This window comes from Saccopteryx bilineata, chromosome 6 (assembly GCF_036850765.1).
Source record: "Saccopteryx bilineata isolate mSacBil1 chromosome 6, mSacBil1_pri_phased_curated, whole genome shotgun sequence".
NCBI classification, from domain to species: domain Eukaryota; kingdom Metazoa; phylum Chordata; class Mammalia; order Chiroptera; family Emballonuridae; genus Saccopteryx; species Saccopteryx bilineata.
Window position 1 is genome coordinate 30338164 of NC_089495.1, and position 14932 is coordinate 30353095.

Genomic DNA, 14932 nt, shown 5'->3' on the forward strand with positions numbered 1-14932 from the left:
TTCACCGTGTGGGTGGACCTCTCTCTCTCTGGGATTGCCTGGTGTTCTTCCAGTCTGGTGGCCAGCGGCCCACCGAGGGAGGAATCCAAGAGCAAGATGGAAGTTGCAATGCCTGTTGTGACTTAGCCTCAGAAGTAGCTCTCTGTTATTTCCACAGTATCCTTTTGGTTACCAGGTCCGTCCAAGGTGTGAATGCCAGGAGGTGGGACTCACTGGGGGCCATCTTGGAGGCTGGCTACCTCAAGGCCCCTTTCTACTTAAAAAAAAAAATTATATCAAGGACTGCATAGTTTTTTCGTTATTTCTTTCTTTGGGGCCTCTTAACTGCCCCCCCCTTCCTGCTGCCCCTGTCCTTAGAGTGCAGGAGCAGAAGCAGCGGGAACATGACGTGGCCTTCAGCCAGGGTCCCTGTGCACTTGTGGGAGGTGTCTCCTGTGCCCGATGTGCTGGCTGCTGCTGTTCCCTGCAGGCTGCAGCCTTTCTTTATCCTGCATCAGCCTCCCAGCTCCGCGTAGGCGGCTGCTACTTTGTGAGAGAGGCAGTTGGTATTTTGAATTCGCCAGTAATTGCTTCTGAAGAGATGCACATTATGTTTGGCAGCAACAGAGAGAAGTTACACAATTTCAGGTCTCTGCACAGGAGCCCCATCTGGTAGCACATGCTCTCTCTCCCCTTGCTCTTCCTGCTGCATAGTTTGGGGATGGAGAAGTGCTGTAGAGAGGGCGCTCTGTGAGTTCTGACTGTGATAGGGGGTTTCCACTCTGAAATGTAACCTCAAAACCAGACAGTTGTAGCCCTGGCCGGTTGGCTCAGTGGTAGAGCGTCGGCCTGGCGTGCAGGAGTCCCGGGTTCGATTCCCGGCCAGGGCACATAGGAGAAGTGCCCATCTGCTTCTCCACCCTTCCCCCTCTCCTTCCTCTCTGTCTCTCTCTTCCCCTCCCGCAGCCAAGGCTCCATTGGAACAAGAGATGGCCCAGGCGCTGGGGATGACTCCTTGGTCTCTGCCCAGGGCGCTAGAGTGGCTCTGGTCACAACAGAGCGACGCCCCGGATGGGCAGAGCATCGCCCCCTGGTGGGCGTGCCAGGTGGATCCCGGTCGGGCACATGCGGGAGTCTGTCTGACTGCCTCCCTGTTTCCAACTTCGGAAAAATACAAAAAAAAACCCCAAAAAACCAAGACAGTTGTAGAACTCAGGGGCATCTCATGAGTGAGAAGGCATTGATTGTTACATGGGCTTCTCTGGAGAAGGCTTTGGCTTCCTGATAGGCAGATTCTTCGTGAATAGTGGGCCCCGCCCTCTTACCTTATTGTAATCTTGGCCCTCAGAGGATAGGGTTTGGGTCTTTTTTTTTTTTTTTTTTTTTTTTTTTTTGTATTTTTCTGAAGCTGGAAACGGGGAGAGACAGTCAGACAGACTCCCGCATGCGCCAGACCGGGATCCACCCGGCATGCCCACCAGGGGGCGATGCTCTGCCCCTCCGGGGCGTCGCTCTGCCGCGACCAGAGCCACTCTAGCGCCTGGGGCAGAGGCCAAGGAGCCATCCCCAGTGCCCGGGCCATCTTTGCTCCAATGGAGCCTTGCCTGCGGGAGGGGAAGAGAGAGACAGAGAGGAGGGGGGGGGGGGAAGGGGTGGAGAAGCAAATGGGCGCTTCTCCTATGTGCCCTGGCCGGGAATCGAACCCGGGTCCACCGCACGCCAGGCCGACGCTCTACCGCTGAGCCAACCAGCCAGGGCAGGTTTGGGTCTTTTTGTCAATAAAATAACATAAGGTGTTGGTTTGCAAATTTGAAGTACTTTCTTCATCCTTAGTACATGCCTTTTCAGTCCATCAAGTGGCTTTCCAGATAATTCTTTTTTACCTGTGGAGTTTTGTATTTTAGAGTGAGTCTGTCTGGAGTTAGAAGGTTATCTCTTATCTTGGGAGAACAACGTGGCACTTGGCGCCCTGTCTCTTACAAAAAGTAATTATCCCTCCCCCCAGCCCCACTCCTTAGTTCCTGAGTAATGTTTTTGTTTGATTTTGTTTTGGAAGGTGGGGAGGAGAAGGGTTGGACAGTTAGTTCATTACCTAGGTTGAGTCAAGGGTGTGTATGTGTGTTGATGTTGTTTTTCTGCTTTAAGTAGTAACATCTTAAAATTCTGGCATACTCAAGAGAATGTTCTGATGTTTCCTGCTTTGACTCATCCACTTGGAACCCTGACCCGGGGCTCCAGTGGTTGTCAGGTGAACGTGAGCTCTGCAGCCCACACCCTTAGGTTCTACCCAGCCTTCTGGAAAAGGCCTTTTTGTTTAGTTGTCCTGTCACTGGACAATAAATACATAGTGTTCACTTCAACTCCATTTTAAGGCTGATGCCCTTGACTCATCTATTTAGAATGTACATATATATATTATATATATATATTTCTTTTTTTTTCCTTAGGTGAGAAGCAGGGAGGCAGAGAGAGAGACTCCCACATGCGCCCTGACTAGAATCCACCTTGCAAGGCCTTTATGAGTGATGCTCTGCCTATCTGGGGCTGTTGCTCAGCAACCAATCTATTTTAGCGCCTGAGGCAAGGCCATGGAGCTGTCCTTAGCACCTGGGGCCAACTTGCTCCAGCCAACCTATGGCTGCGACAGAAGAAGAGAGAGATAGAGAGAAGGGAGAGAGGGAGGGGTGGAGAAGCAGATGGTTGCTTCTGCTGTGTGCCCTGACTGGGAATCGAACCCAGGCATTGACATGCCAGGCCAGTGCTCTACTGCTGAGCCAACTGGCCTGTATAAAATATATTTCAACTTTGGGGGAATCAATGGGACCAGGAACTCAGAGGCATGAAATTGAAAAGCCCTAAAATCTGCCTAAAAGGTAATGTGCAACCCTAGTAAAGACTCTATTAACAGTCTCCTCAGGTCAGAACGCTTGCAGATAGGAGTGGCACAGTGCCAGAATCACACTTGTTTCCCTCCTGAAGCCCTTTATTCAAACCTGGGAGACTAGGGGATGGGAGGGTGGGCCAAGTATCTGTAGGAGGGGTCTTCAAAGGGAGGGGGTCAGATGAAGAACAAATGTTCTTTACAGCTGTTGTGTAGAGCTGCATGACTTTATCACTACTTACAGGTTCTTTTTCTGTATAAAAAAAGATAATCACGTGAGATGGACATTTGCTGGGTAGTGGACACTGGTTGAGCATCAGTTGTGTTTTGGGCGCTTGGTTTTGCTTTGGGGTAAAAAGGAGACCGAGTGTGAAGCCTCAGAGTCTGGAGGGAGCTAGCTACCTTCTGTTTCCCTGGGTTTGCTTCTCCTGACATTTTAGCAGCAAATAGATAGTTTAATAGGGGATTGTGTGAGGGAGGTCCTGGAAAAAGTCAAGTGTTAAAAATTAGAGTAAAAAAACTCTACTTCCCCAAACAACAACACAAAAGCCATTTGAGCCTCACAATTGTCATGTCTCTAGGATGGTTCGTATATTTGGCTGTACCTGTTATAGGAGAGAGGAATGATGTCATTTTTTTCACCTCCTTCTGTAAATAGACTTTATCTAGCACATTCTAGGCTTCCTCAAGAGAAATTTAAAATCCAAAACTGATGTGATGGTGAGATTTCTCACCTCTCTCAAGTATGTGTCCCTACAAGTGACACACATAAGAGACTATTTAAAGCATTTCCTGAAAAGTAAGTCTACGGTGTGGTAGAACATTTTATTAGATATTTCAGGATGCTGCCCCTGCTCTTTTATGCCCTGAGCCTCCATGTTCTTTTTTTATTTTATTGGTTTCATGGAGATGTAACTCACATACAATGCAATTCACCTATTTAAGATGTACAGGTCAATGGGTTTTAGTATAGGAACAGAATTGTGCAACTGTTGCCTCAATCTAATGTTCAGAACATTTTATAGCGCCTCAAGGAAACCCTTACCCATGAGCAGTCACCCCCTCCACTGCCACCGTTCCTCTCCCATTCTACCCTCCAGCACTAGGCAACTTGATAATCTACCTTGTGTCTCAATAGATTTGCTTGTTCTGGGCATTTCGTATAAACACGTAGTCTTTAGTGACTGGCTCTGTTCACTTACCGTAACATTTTCAAGGTTCATTCATATTGTAGCATGTATTGGTATTTCATTCCTTTTTATTGTTGATTAATACTCCACAGTATGGCTATTCCACATTTCGTTTACCCACCCATCAGTGTAACATTTGGGTTCTTTCCAGTTTGGGGCCATTATGAACAATACTGCTGTGAATATTTGTGTTCAGCTTTTTGTGTGGATGTATGTTTTCATTTCTCCTGGGTATATACCTAGTAATGGAATTGCTGGGTCATAAGATAACTATTTCTAACGTTTTGAGGAAACTCAAATTTTTACAAAGTTACTGTACCCTCTTACGTTCCTACCAACAGTGTGTGAGGGTTTCAGTTTCTTCACGTTTTTGATAACACATGTTGTTATCTGTATGATTGTAGCCATCTTAGTTGGTGTGGAGTGCTGTCTTGTGGTTTTGATTTGATTTGGAATTTCCCTAATGGCTGACGATGTTGAGCATCTTTTCATGTCTTGTTGGCTGTTTATATAACTTTTTTTAGCAAAATGTTTATTCAGATTCTTTGCCAACTTTTTTTAATTGGGTTATTTATCTTTTTATATTGAGTTGTAAGAGTACTTTATGTATTCTAGATACAAGTCCTTTATTAGATATATGATTGTCAGTGTTTTCTATTCTGTGAGTTGTCTTTTCACTTATTTGAGGGTATCATTTGAAGTATAAAAATGTTTTTATTTTTGATGAAGTTCGTATTATCAATTTTGACCTTTGTCCCTTGTGTTTTTGGTGTCGTACCTAAGAAGACGTTGCCTAACCAGTGGTCTTGGGCACTCGGGGGAAGTAGGGGCAGAGCGCGTTGGGGTTGGAAATGGAGACAAGAGAAATGGGTAGAACGGGATTAGGTTTTGAGTAAGAAGAGATTTTTTTGCTTACTAACAAGGATTCTGAGCCTCTGAATATCAGTTTTATATATTTTATACATTTAAATTGAAGAAGGAGGCATACTTTAACACACTGTCCTTTTCTCTGCTTTTTCCCTGTAACATGTCTTTGAGATCCTCCCGTAATAGCATATATTGGTCAGCTTCATTGTTAAGACCCACATAGTATTCCAGTGTGATGTTACTCCTTAAATTATCTGTCAGTCCCCTGTGATGCTTTATAATAGCGCAGAAAAGTATAGGAACCCACACTCAGGTGAACATCCTCATCCTTGTACATATGTGCTTTTGGCTGGCCCTCTTTGTGTGCATAATTAAAATACATTCCTAGCAGTGGAATTGATAAGTTAAAAAATCAGTTCATTTTGGATTTTGGTAGGTACTGTTAAATACTTCTGAAAGGATTACCATAATATACTTTCCCTTGAGATGTATGAGAATGCCTACTGGCTTCCTTGCCTAGTTACTGAGTATTTTTTTACAAATATGATGGGTTAAAAATGGTATCCTGTTTATTAATTGTATATGAATTTAAAGTAAACGTATTTTTCAAATATGTTTTGGCCATTTAAAAATTGCTTGTATACCCATTATATAGAATTCCTGAATTGCAGTTCAGTGGCAGCACAAGGGACAGTATTGTTTTACATGGGAAATGGGAGGAGGATTTATGGTCTGGTTGCTCACTCCAGTTTGTCAAGTCCTTATGACAGAAATTCTCTCTGTGTGTTCTCTTTAATTCTTCTTTTGTTGCATGAGTTTTTGTTTGTAAAATGCTCAGTCACCATGCTTGACACAGTAGTCAGTGCTCGACTTCCTCCTTTTTCTTCCTTCACATTGTTTTTTTCACTTTATACGAGATTTTGTGGGAGGCAGCTTATCTGGTGTCTAGTGATGGTGGCTCCAGCGTTTCCTGAACATCTGGTGTATGAGCCTGTCTGCCAGGACTTCACAATCCCTCACCTGTGCGTGGGGCTAGCCAAGGCCAGGGTCACTGGGCGGCCTGGCCACTTGGCTTCCCCTTCAAATCAACGTACTTGGAGTATCCAGCCGTTATTAGGGGAGAACAGCCTGCAGACGTAGGCACATTTGGGCTGTCCCCAGACCTCATGGCTTCACCCTGCATTACAAACCTGAACCACCTTCCTGAGATGGAAATTGTTTTCTACAGTTTGTTCCTGGGGGTTGATTCTGTTCCCAGGGTAGTCTGCCCAAGTGCCTTCCTGCCAACCCGCGTCCTGACAAGACCATGTCTCCTCCAGCTGTCACTGGATGTTTTGTGTTCCTTTAGTCCTTTGTGTTCCTTTAGTCCACCCTTTATTTCAGTCTCACTGTCAACATGCATTAAGTAAGGTGACTGAATTTTGTTTAAACAAACCTATTTGAATTTGTGTTTTAGTAAGGGTTTCCTCTCAAGGATTTAGTCCACACTTAAAATTGCTTAAAACAGCACTTGTAACACATTCCTTTTGAATGTTCTCAGAGGTGACAAGTTTTAGTCTTTGACGTTGAGTTCTTTCCCCCTCAGTAGTTTCAGAGTTTTTAAACCCCAGTGTAGTGATTGGGGTGAGGGTTGAAGTTATAACTCCAGGAATGAGGAGCTCTTTTGAGGACCCTAAGTACAGGCTCCTAAATGGGGAAGTGGCTCCTCAGTGGGAAGCTGTGGATGTCCCCCCACAGACAGAAGTCCCGCAGAATTTCCCACAGCGTTTCAGAGTCTTCGTGGACCCCACCTTGCGTTAGTGTAAAAGAGATTCAGTATCATGTATTGGTTCTGAGATTTTTGTTTTAAGGTTTTTGCCTTAAAGTTAGACCTTGTATCTTAGACTTGGATGAGAGATCTATACTATTTGTGGATGTTGAGATTAGGAGGAAGCCAGGATGTGTGTCTGCACCGTACCGGAAACCTGTTTAAGTTCTGGCAGCTTTCTCGCTTTGCATATCAGGTATTTAGAAACCCATGAGAGGGACCATCTGTAGCTGAAGGACAGGAAGCGATAGATCAGAAGGAGCTTGCAGACACTGTTTCACCAAAAAGTTAAAATCTGAGGGGAAGAAGTCAAGCATCCTGGACAATTAGGCCAAATCTGAAGTAACGCAGTCCATTGTTTTCCAAGGGGTTGTCATTTTATCTCCTAAAATGAGATTGTACATGTGAAAGCAGCTAGTCAGTGGGTTCTCAGTCTGTTAACTGAATACATTTCTGAATTTCAAATATATTTTGTGATACTGGTATTTCCCCTCCCTCTTTTAAGGCTTTCAAGGTTTCTCAGAACTTGTATTTTAGCCAGTATATTTTCATTATACTGGAGTGCAAACCAGAATGTCAGGCGTTGCCTCAACCTTTACATTTTTGGCATCCATGCCTTTTCTTTTCACCATATTATAAAGGGGTGGGAAACTCTTTTACAGGAGACAGTCCGTATCCTGAGGAAGCAGGAAGGCATCTGCTGTGTTAGAGCATACATGGGCGATGCGCGCAGCCTTTCAGATTTATGGGAGGCTGGTCACGGAGAGGAAGAGTCCCGTCAGCAGCAGCAAACGTGGCGGAAGTGGAAGTGTTGGTCTGTTTCTGGATTTCCTATGTGTGTGCTTTGAATTCATCTGCTGATCTAATCTCTGCCTGTGCTCACCGAGCCACCAGGCAGCGCCGTGCTTGTCAGACTCTTCAGACTCATTCCAGGGAGACAGCTGTTCAGTCCCTGGAAGAAAGTTTTTAAGGAATACAGGGTTTTTGTGAAAACAGAAGGATGAATAGAGTACGCAACAGTATTTTCAGATTAAAAACAGGCACTGACAGTTGTGGCTGGAACTCTTGACCAATGGGAGACTGGGAACTGGAGCCGACGAGGGTGGGTGTTTTCCTTCTTACTGAAAGTGACTTGCGGCCCTGGCCGGTTGGCTCAGTGGTAGAGCGTCGGCCTGGCGTGCAGGAGTCCCGGTTTTTTTTGTTTGTTTGTTTGTTTTTTTAATTTTTATTTATTCATTTTTAGAGAGGAGAGAGAGGAGAGAGAGACAGAGAGAGAGAAAGGGGGAGGAGCTGGAAGCATCAACTCCCATATGTGCCTTGACCAGGCAAGCCCAGGGTTTCGAACCGGCGACCTCAGCATTTCCAGGTCGATGCTTTATCCACTGCGCCACCACAGGTCAGGCCGGAGTCCCGGGTTTGATTCCCGGCCAGGGCACTCAGGAGAGGCGCCCATCTGCTTCTCCACCCCTCCCCCTCTCCTTCCTCTCTCTTCCCCTCCTGCAGCCGAGGCTCCATTGGAGCAAAAGATGGCCCGGGCGCTGAGGATGGCTCTGTGGCCTCTGCCCCAGGCGCTAGAGTGGCTCTGGTCGCGGCAGAGAAAGGCCCCGGATGGGCAGAGCATCGCCCCCTGGTGGGCGTGCCGGGTGGATCCCAGTCGGGCGCATGCGGGAGTCTGTCTGACTGCCTCCCCGTTTCCAGCTTCAGAAAAATACAAAAAAAAAAAAAGAAAGTGACTTGGGTGTGATGCTTGGGGTTCAGGTTCTGCTTTAGGGCAGCACTCAGGTGTGTGGGCTCAGTTGGTACTGGGACACTTGCTGATCTAGAGTATAAATGAAAAAGGTCTTATTCAGACATACCTTTCTGAGTTATGTGGTTAGTTTGTTTTCTTGTTCTACATTCTCACAACGTCCAGAACAGGTTCAGGTCAGTGAGCAGTCCTCTCCCACTGCTCCCTCCCAGCCCGTTAGTGCCTTCTGCAGCAAACAAGGTACAGACCCAGGCCGGGTCTGCGCCCGCCCGCCGCCAGATGGAGGGCCGGGCAAGTCTGCTTCCCTGGCACCTGGCCTGAGCTAGCAAGGAAATGCCTGGGCGGGCTCTTTTCTCGGTGGAGCTCCTTCCTCTCTGCTCCAGGTGGGGGGCTGACTTCAGATAGGGGCTGCTTGTTTCCTTCCCCACGCCACCATGGTAGGTGGCGTGCTTTCTGATACAGTAGGTATAACCCTTTACTCCCCAGAGCTATAGGTGGAAGCCCCTGCCCAGTTCCAGCCAGAAGGGCATCATGTAGAAGGATAGAAAGGTGTGAGTATTTCCTAAACTCTTCGAGTGAGGCTCAAGGTTTTGATCCTGGGTTAGGACTAGGAATAGAAAGTAGGATTAGTGGGTCATCTCTGAGTTTCCTTTAAAATCATGAGATACTCTGATAATAACCAGCTTATTTCGTGTTTGCTGCTACTCTGTTGTTTCAGTATCTAAGTCAGGAAAACACTGCCTTAGTTTTTGCTTTGAAGAAATACCCTTGCCTTGGCCAAGTAGCTCATTTGGTTAGAGCATCATCTCGGTATGGTAAGGTTACGGGTTTGATTCCCGGTCAGGGCATGTACAAGAATCAGCTAATAAATGCATATATAAGTGGAACAACCAATCGATGTTTCTACCACTTTCTCCCTCTCTCTTCCTTCCCCTGTCTCTAAAATCAAATACATAAATTTTAAAAAGGAATAACCTCATTATACCTTCCTAATCGAAGCAATTCTCCTAATAAGACCCCAATTGAAAAGTATCTTCATTTTTTAGAAGTGATTTGACTTTTTGGCCCAGTTTAGAGAGTGCTTCTAAAGAAAAATAGCAGGCCCTGGCCGGTTGGCTCAGTGGTAGAGCGTCGGCCTGGCATGTGGGAGTCCCAGGTTCGATTCCCGGCCAGGGCACACAGGAGAAGCGCCCATCTGCTTCTCCACCCCTCCCCCTCTCCTTCCTCTCTGTCTCTCTCTTCCCCTCCCGCAGCCAAGGCTCCATTGGAGCAAGAGATGGCCCGGGCGCTGGGGATGGCTCTGTGGCCTCTGCCTCAGGCGCTAGAATGGCTCTGGTCGCAACAGAGCAACACCCTAGATGGGCAGAGCATTGCCCCCTAGTGGGCATGCCGGGTGGATCCCGGTCGGGCGCATGCGGGAGTCTGTCTGACTGCCTCCCCGTTTCCAGCTTTGGAAAAATGAAAAAAAAAGTGTTATGTATTTTTACTTTTAAAAATTAAAAATATTTCTAAAATTAAAAAAAATAGCTATTGTTTTATGATTTGTGTCTTAGTAAAATAATGGCTATTTGTTTTTAAAGCCATTCCTATATCTGCTTCTTCAAATTAGTTTTTTTTTTTTTAAATTTAGTTCTTTTTGTTTTTAAGTCTACAGGGAAGTTATTCTCAGCTGGCTATGGTGCATTTGCCATTTAATTTTGAAACAGTTTGATTATTTAAATTCCATTCTGGGGAAGAGGGAGTACTTGGTTTTAACATCCAAAAATTGAAATCTGCTTGCTGTATGAAATTCAGCCCCTGACACTGCCGGGTGCTGCCTGGGAACCGTCAGAGCCAGCTCGATCCCTGCACCTATAGCGCCTTCCAGCCCAGTCATTTAACTTTAACAATGGAACTTTAACATCATGTGAATATGCTTTGCAGTCTATCTGTGATCCATTAGCCTTTTCCTTAGTACGTATATTTGGTGTGGTTATTATTTGAATCACTTGGATAATATACATTCACAACTTGGAATGGGAAGATTCATTTGTTGAGGGTTGTACCAGCTCTTGCTTTGGAGGCTGCAACTGCTGTACTTGCTGAAACTTAGAGGCGCTTCAGAAAGTAAGGGAAGAGCCTGCTATTTGTCTTGTGCATTCATCAAGTAGGAGATACTTACCAATGCCAAAAAGATAATTCTTTAATAGATGGTTTTTGTGTTTTGTTTTAGACTCACAAGAAGCGGATGAACAGCTAATAGCAGAAGTGGTTGAAAGACGTTCATCCGAGACTTGCTCTAGACCCTTGGGAAATGAGGTCCCACAGCCGACTATTGATTCTCACTCAGTCAAGGATTTCAAAGAAGAACCTGAACACGAAACTAGCAGAATTTCAGTAGTGAGGCCGTTTTCAATAGAAACCAAGCATTCCCCGAGTGTCTCGACAGCTCTGGGAACAGGAGCAGCATATGGCTACGTAACTGCCATCTCAGGTGAGGCTCCGCCCTCCAGCCCACCAGAAGCCGCCCAGGACAAGGCGATGACCGACGGCACCATGGGGGTTACCCTGGACGCCTCCACAGAAGCTGACCTGAAGAGTGGCAGCTCCTGTTCTGAGCCAGTGCCCAGCAGAAGCAAGCTAAGAAAGCCTAAACCCGTCTCTCTGAGGAAGAAGACAGTTGGCGAGTTCTCCGAAACAGAAGCTTCTATGGAGGTCATGCCCCTGCCCCAGGCGTCCTATCCTGATGGAATGGATGGGAACACACATCTCCTGTCAGGAGATGCCAGGAGCCAGAAGTGTCCCCCAGACGTTACGGAAACATCCAGCAGCACTCCCAGCAGTGACACCAATGACTCAGGGGTGGAGCTGCTGGATGAGTCGAGGAGCTCCCCTCTCAAGCTCGAGTTCGAGTTCACAGAAGATGTGGAAAATGTAGAGTCCAGGAAAGGCCTTCCAAGAAAACTTGGCAGGAAACTGGGTAACAAACCGACTCCCAGGGTACAGAAAGATGGCGTCAGTAAGGCAGTCGGCGCCAAAGGTGCAGAACCGCCTCTGGACCCAGCCGCGGGCGACGCTCCTCTCTGCCAGACACCTTCTAAGCTGGATCCCTGTCAGTGGGATGACCCCAGCTGCAGTCCCTTTGGGGGCCAGAACTCCCCTCTCCTCCCCTCTAAGGGCTCCTACCACTTTGATGAATCCCTGGATCCCTCTAAACCAACTACAGCTTTAACAAACAGTGACTTCCATTCTCCTGCTGGTAATCATGGTAATGAAATCTTAGAATCACCCAAGAAGGCAAAGTCGCGTTTAATAACGTGAGTGACGACAGGTGTGGGTATTGTGTTCCGTGTACACTCTCAAAGTTTGCAGCCAGCTGCTCGGGCTTTTGTGAACTGAAGTTATCTTTGAGGCGCAGTTGGGCAGACACAAAGCTTACAACTTTATATTGCAGTCTTCACTATTTTGAACCAAACTGTTGTGTAGAATCTTAAATATCAGAGGTTTCTTTTTTAGATGTCTACCTAGTTTCTGAATGCTCAGCTTATTCCACTGAACTCTCTCCACTACCCCACCCACCCATCACCTCCCACCTTGAGTACTTTCTTCCTGTTTAAAATAATGCCATGAAGTAGGCAGGCAGAGATTTGATGGTTTTCAGAAATTCTATCTGGGCTGTCAGGAGTCACTTCATATATAAAATTCAAGTGTTGTGCTGGCCACCATCCTCAGATTCTCTGTGGTTAAAACAAAAATCCCAAATCTACAGATTATCTGTCTTGTATCAAGAACTTGTAGAAAATGGTCCAAAAGTGTCCTGTAGAAGTTTTTCACTTAAAGCAGAAAGCTGTGATTTTTGTTGGAAGCAAACCACTAAAAGTTGGTGAGAATTCTTATGTCTTTATAGTTAGCTTCCGGTTCCATTACCAAGGAGGTGAATTTCCAATAAGATTTAAGAATATTTTCAATGGTGACATAAATCTGACTAAATTAGTCTTTTGCTGTGTGTTGTCACACCATCTCCCCCACCCCCCACCCTGGGGAATCTGGGGCCACTTTTGCAAGGTCCTTGGAGTTCTCAGAGTGATCACCTCAGCCCATAGTTCATGTCCAGTTTCAGTTTAAATTTGTTGCAGGGTTACCTTATCCCAGCACTTGAGTGATAATAATCAAGGTTCACAGGTCCCCCTTGTAAACCTGTAACCTTTTGCTAAAAATTAGCTATAAAGGAAGACCAGTGACATAGAGGATAAAATATGAAAAGGAAGACTGAAAAAGAAATATTTTTAGTTGTCACCATAGATCAGTAGGGAAGTAATTTTTATTATTACTGTGACTTTAAGAAAAATATTGGATGGCGTGGTGAGTTATACTAAAAGGAAATGGTTTAAAGAGCAGAAAATATCAAAGCTGGTAGGAATCAGTTCTTAAGCAACTTCAAAATGTCTAGGGCAGCGGTTCTCAACCTGTGGGTCGTGACCCCGGCGGGGGTCGAATGACCAAAACACAGGGGTCAGTGTTTTGGTCGTTGGACCCCCGCTGGGATCCCGACCCACAGGTTGAGAACCGCTGGTCTAGGGGAATAAAGTGTTATTAGTAGTTGTTGATCTGTTTTTTGATTATATTAAGCAGTTAAATGGTTGCTGAATAATATGACTGATCAGGTGTCCTCCAAGTGCTTTTCTGTGGCTAAGATTAGTTACTGTTGTCTAGACAGTGGCTGGGGTATATGTTGGCCAGGTCAAGGCCTTGGTGCTTTCTGATATGGGTTATCCTAAATGTGGAGAGCTTCTGCCTAGCAAGGTGTTAATAAGTCATTTGGGAGCCTTCCTTTCAGTTATATGTTGAAGGCATGTAGTTAGTGCATTCCTGTTAGATAAGATTAAATCTGGGCCAACAGGAGGGACATTTAGCCTACATCTTATTTTCAGTGGCAAGAAGCACGCTCTTTTGAGTCCTACCTGGTAGGACTACCAGGTAGAAAATGCTACCTACTTCACCTGATAGCATTTTCTTCATACTCCATCTTTGGTGAATGGACTTTTTGATCTAATATAAAAGAGTTTTCTGAACTCTTATGCAATCAAAACTCTAGTCTCTGAGAAGAGTGCTCAACCTGTCTGTAACGCTGGGATTTTGTTTAGCACATCCCTTCATTGATAGGAAAGACTGAAGAGAGTTATGTGGGATAGCATCTAGTGGACAGGTAGACCTATTAGCGGGTTACTTGTGTGACTTTTTAAAAGACACGTTTAGTTGGCATCTCAGATTCTTCTATAAAATGGAGACGACATACTATGTATGATTGGGATTTTTGTGGACCGAGTAAGATAAGTCATTTTAGGTGTCTTAGTGATACACACCTGCAGTAGATATAAGCAGACACATTTTCAACTCTATTCATGCATTGCCTTAAGCTGGGTGACTAGACATTTAAGAGTAAACAGGCTCAGCAGTGAAATGTTGTTTACTTTTTCATCTGTAACTTTGCATATGTGACATTTCTGAATGTTTCTACCACTCTTATTTGTTAGAGTTGAGGTTCCTGATAATCATTCACTCATCAGTGATAACATTCATGAATATCCCATTTTAAATTTGTGGCTCACTTCATAGAAAGAACTTTGCAGCCTTTACCTCTTCCAGACTAGAGTTAAAATATTCCAGGCTTTACATGCTTTTTTTCTCCATCTGTCTGTCTCTTTCCTGTCTCTGATTTTGTTGGTGCATCAGGACTACTGAACAAGTGAAATTTCTCTGTTTTCTGTTGTAAGTACTCCTGCCATCACTTCCATATGGGACTGTTGGCAGTTCCTCCCCATCCTCCCCAGACCATCTCTCCATAGCATGTTGGCTTCTGTTTCTGAGTTTGACCTGTGGATTACGTTTTGCATTTCATTTGCCAGTTCCCGAGTCAGCTTAGCCTTGCAATTGTCTGAACCTAAAGGGGGGGCTCGGCCTTGCCGCCTCAGGAGCGAGAGCTTGCGCCCCCTGCCTTGGCACGCCTCTCGTGGCGCTTGGATATTGAATGCCGGCTTGGCCCCGAGATCACCCCAGCAGCGCTTCCAGGGACTGCTCTGCTATTTCATGTTAGAAATGATTGGCTTTTTATCAAAAAAAGGCTAAGGCTGCTGGGTTGGAGCAGGGGATGAAATGGAGACTATGGGATTTTTGTGAACCAACTTGAGTTTGGTGGAGGGGTGGCACTCAAGCATAGGAATGAAAATCACAAACCAATTAGTGGTTCTGCACATTTTGGTAACATATGCTTGCCTTCGTTTTCTTTTGTTTGCCCACACAAGGAGAAAAAGTTGCAAATTATTATTATTTCTTTTGTCACAGTCACATTACTGGACGTTTGATGTTCATTCAAACAGAAGAATTTAAACTAGTCTTCAGATCACAAATTATATGATCGTTTAGAAATAACAGGTGGTTTGAATTTTCCCTAGTTTCAGCCAAGACATTCCTTTCCATTTTAC

At 45.3% G+C, this 14932-nt stretch overlaps 1 protein-coding gene across 11 annotated transcripts in view; it reads left to right on the top strand.

Moving 5' to 3' along the window:
- Positions 1-14932, top strand: part of TACC1 (transforming acidic coiled-coil containing protein 1) — a 106773-nt gene that overhangs the window by 63724 nt on the left and 28117 nt on the right. For 8 of the 11 annotated variants that reach the window (XM_066236875.1, XM_066236883.1, XM_066236876.1 and 5 more), the window contains one exon: positions 10684-11767. The exons of the other annotated variants lie outside the window; for them this stretch is intronic. In XM_066236875.1, coding sequence (XP_066092972.1) covers positions 10684-11767 — 1084 coding nt within the window. The remainder of the gene's footprint in view (positions 1-10683; positions 11768-14932) is intronic. 11 annotated transcript variants of the gene reach the window in all.